A 1,690-nucleotide genomic window follows, 5' to 3' on the forward strand; every position below is an offset into this window, starting at 1 on the left:
ATTTCTCATAGCTTTAATCAGAATCACTCCCTCTTCTCTTCATTCAGAGACCTTCCGGCTCCAACTCTTTCATCGCAGTTACGACGGTACGGCCTATCTCTTCTTATCTCTGCGATTTTGCTGTATAGAGTGTAAAAAAAAAAACATCAGCTGTTCTGTGGATAAAAACCCTTTAAAAATATAAAAAAAAAAAAGTTGTAATTTTTCATTTCAGTCTTCATCAGCAAACCAAACCCTAAAGCAGTAAGCTTTTGTCTTCATCATCAGCAAATATGGCAGAACCTGCAACGGAAAAGACGAAGAAAATATCATCTTTTTCCCTCACAGCCAAAGCGTCTTCCACAATAAGCCAAACCCTAAGCGTCCCTCACAATTTCTCTAAGCACTGATCTCAAATTCAGCTCCAACTTCTTTACGGTACGAGCTATCACTTTAATCTTCGTTCGGTGTATGAATATGATGTTTGGGTTTTCTTTTCTAATAATGAACTGCGAATTTGCTGTAAAAGAAGGGTTAGAATCAATTCTATCTTCTCTGTTCCCTAAACCCTAAAATAAAGTTGTAATTTTTATTTTAAATCTCGCAAATTGCAGCAGTTTCTATCATCTTAAATCTTCTCTGTTCCTAAACCTTAAACCAAAGTTGTGATTTTTATTTCAGATTTCGAAATTGTAGCAGCAATTAAGTTCCTGTCTTCATCAGCAGCAAACATGGCAGAACCCGAAACCAAGAAGAAGACATCAACACCATCATCGATAATGTCAGACTGGTCTCAGCTCCCTGAAGAGCTACTCTACCTTATCTCCACCCATCTAGAAGAGGAGAACTGTTTCGATGTTGTTCATGCTCGCTCTGTTTGCACCTCGTGGCGATCCGCATTTCCCTTTCCTTCTTCCCTATTATGGCCGAGTTACTCTCTTCCCTCATTTGGCAAGTTCCCTTTAGAAAGCAAAGACTTGTGCACCCTCCAGAAGATTCCTTTGTTCCTCTTTAGAGTCAAAACTCCTCTTGATAGTGATGCTGCTGAGTATTTTCTGGGAGGGATAGGCCGAGATGAGTCAGAGGAGAATCATATGGAGCTTCTTCCATCTCTCCTTCAGTGCTCAGTGAAAGTCAAGATTCCAGGATCTGATCCTACCTTGTTGAACATGCTCGACTGCCAGATCATCCCTCTGGGACATCAGTACAGAATGATCGGTTGGAATCTTAGTAGTATGGCTATTCTTCCGCTAAACAAGGAGGACAAAAGAGGACAATTTGTTGTCCTTCTTAACACCTCTAGATATTTGCTCGTGTTAACAAGTGTCGAAATGAGATGGAAGCGGCTTGAAGGCGTTCCAACTTCTTATTGCACGGGTTTAATTACTTTTAAAGGCAGGTTTTATGCAAACTTTCTATCGAAACAAATTGTCGTTATTGATCCTTATTCGCTAGAGGTGACTCTTCTATTCCCCTCGCCTCAAGAGATAGCACCCTATCTGGTTCTATCTGGCAATGATGAACTTTTCCTGGTTGAGGTAAGGTTCCCACCTTTTGGTGTTTCGGATATCAGTCGATTTACATGTAGAGTGTGTAGGCTAGATGAGGAGGCTGGTACATGGGCTGAGGTCAACGATTTGGGAGACTGTGTATTCTTTATTTGCCAACTGGGAAATGTCTCTATCTCAGCTAAGGAGCTTCCCTATGGTTG

The 1,690-nt window shown here is 40.9% G+C and overlaps 1 protein-coding gene across 1 annotated transcript; it reads left to right on the top strand.

The window, feature by feature from the left end:
* Positions 1-92: 92 nt before the first annotated feature.
* On the top strand, positions 93-1,685 carry LOC104774260 (F-box/kelch-repeat protein At1g64840-like; the record flags this gene model as incomplete). Its single annotated transcript, XM_019242856.1, has 2 exons — positions 93-417; positions 661-1,685. A coding segment is annotated over exon 2 (975 nt), but the record flags the coding sequence as incomplete, so codon positions are not given.
* Positions 1,686-1,690: the final 5 nt, after the last annotated feature.

The sequence above is a fragment of the Camelina sativa genome, unplaced genomic scaffold (assembly GCF_000633955.1).
Source record: "Camelina sativa cultivar DH55 unplaced genomic scaffold, Cs unpScaffold02197, whole genome shotgun sequence".
NCBI lineage: Eukaryota > Viridiplantae > Streptophyta > Magnoliopsida > Brassicales > Brassicaceae > Camelina > Camelina sativa.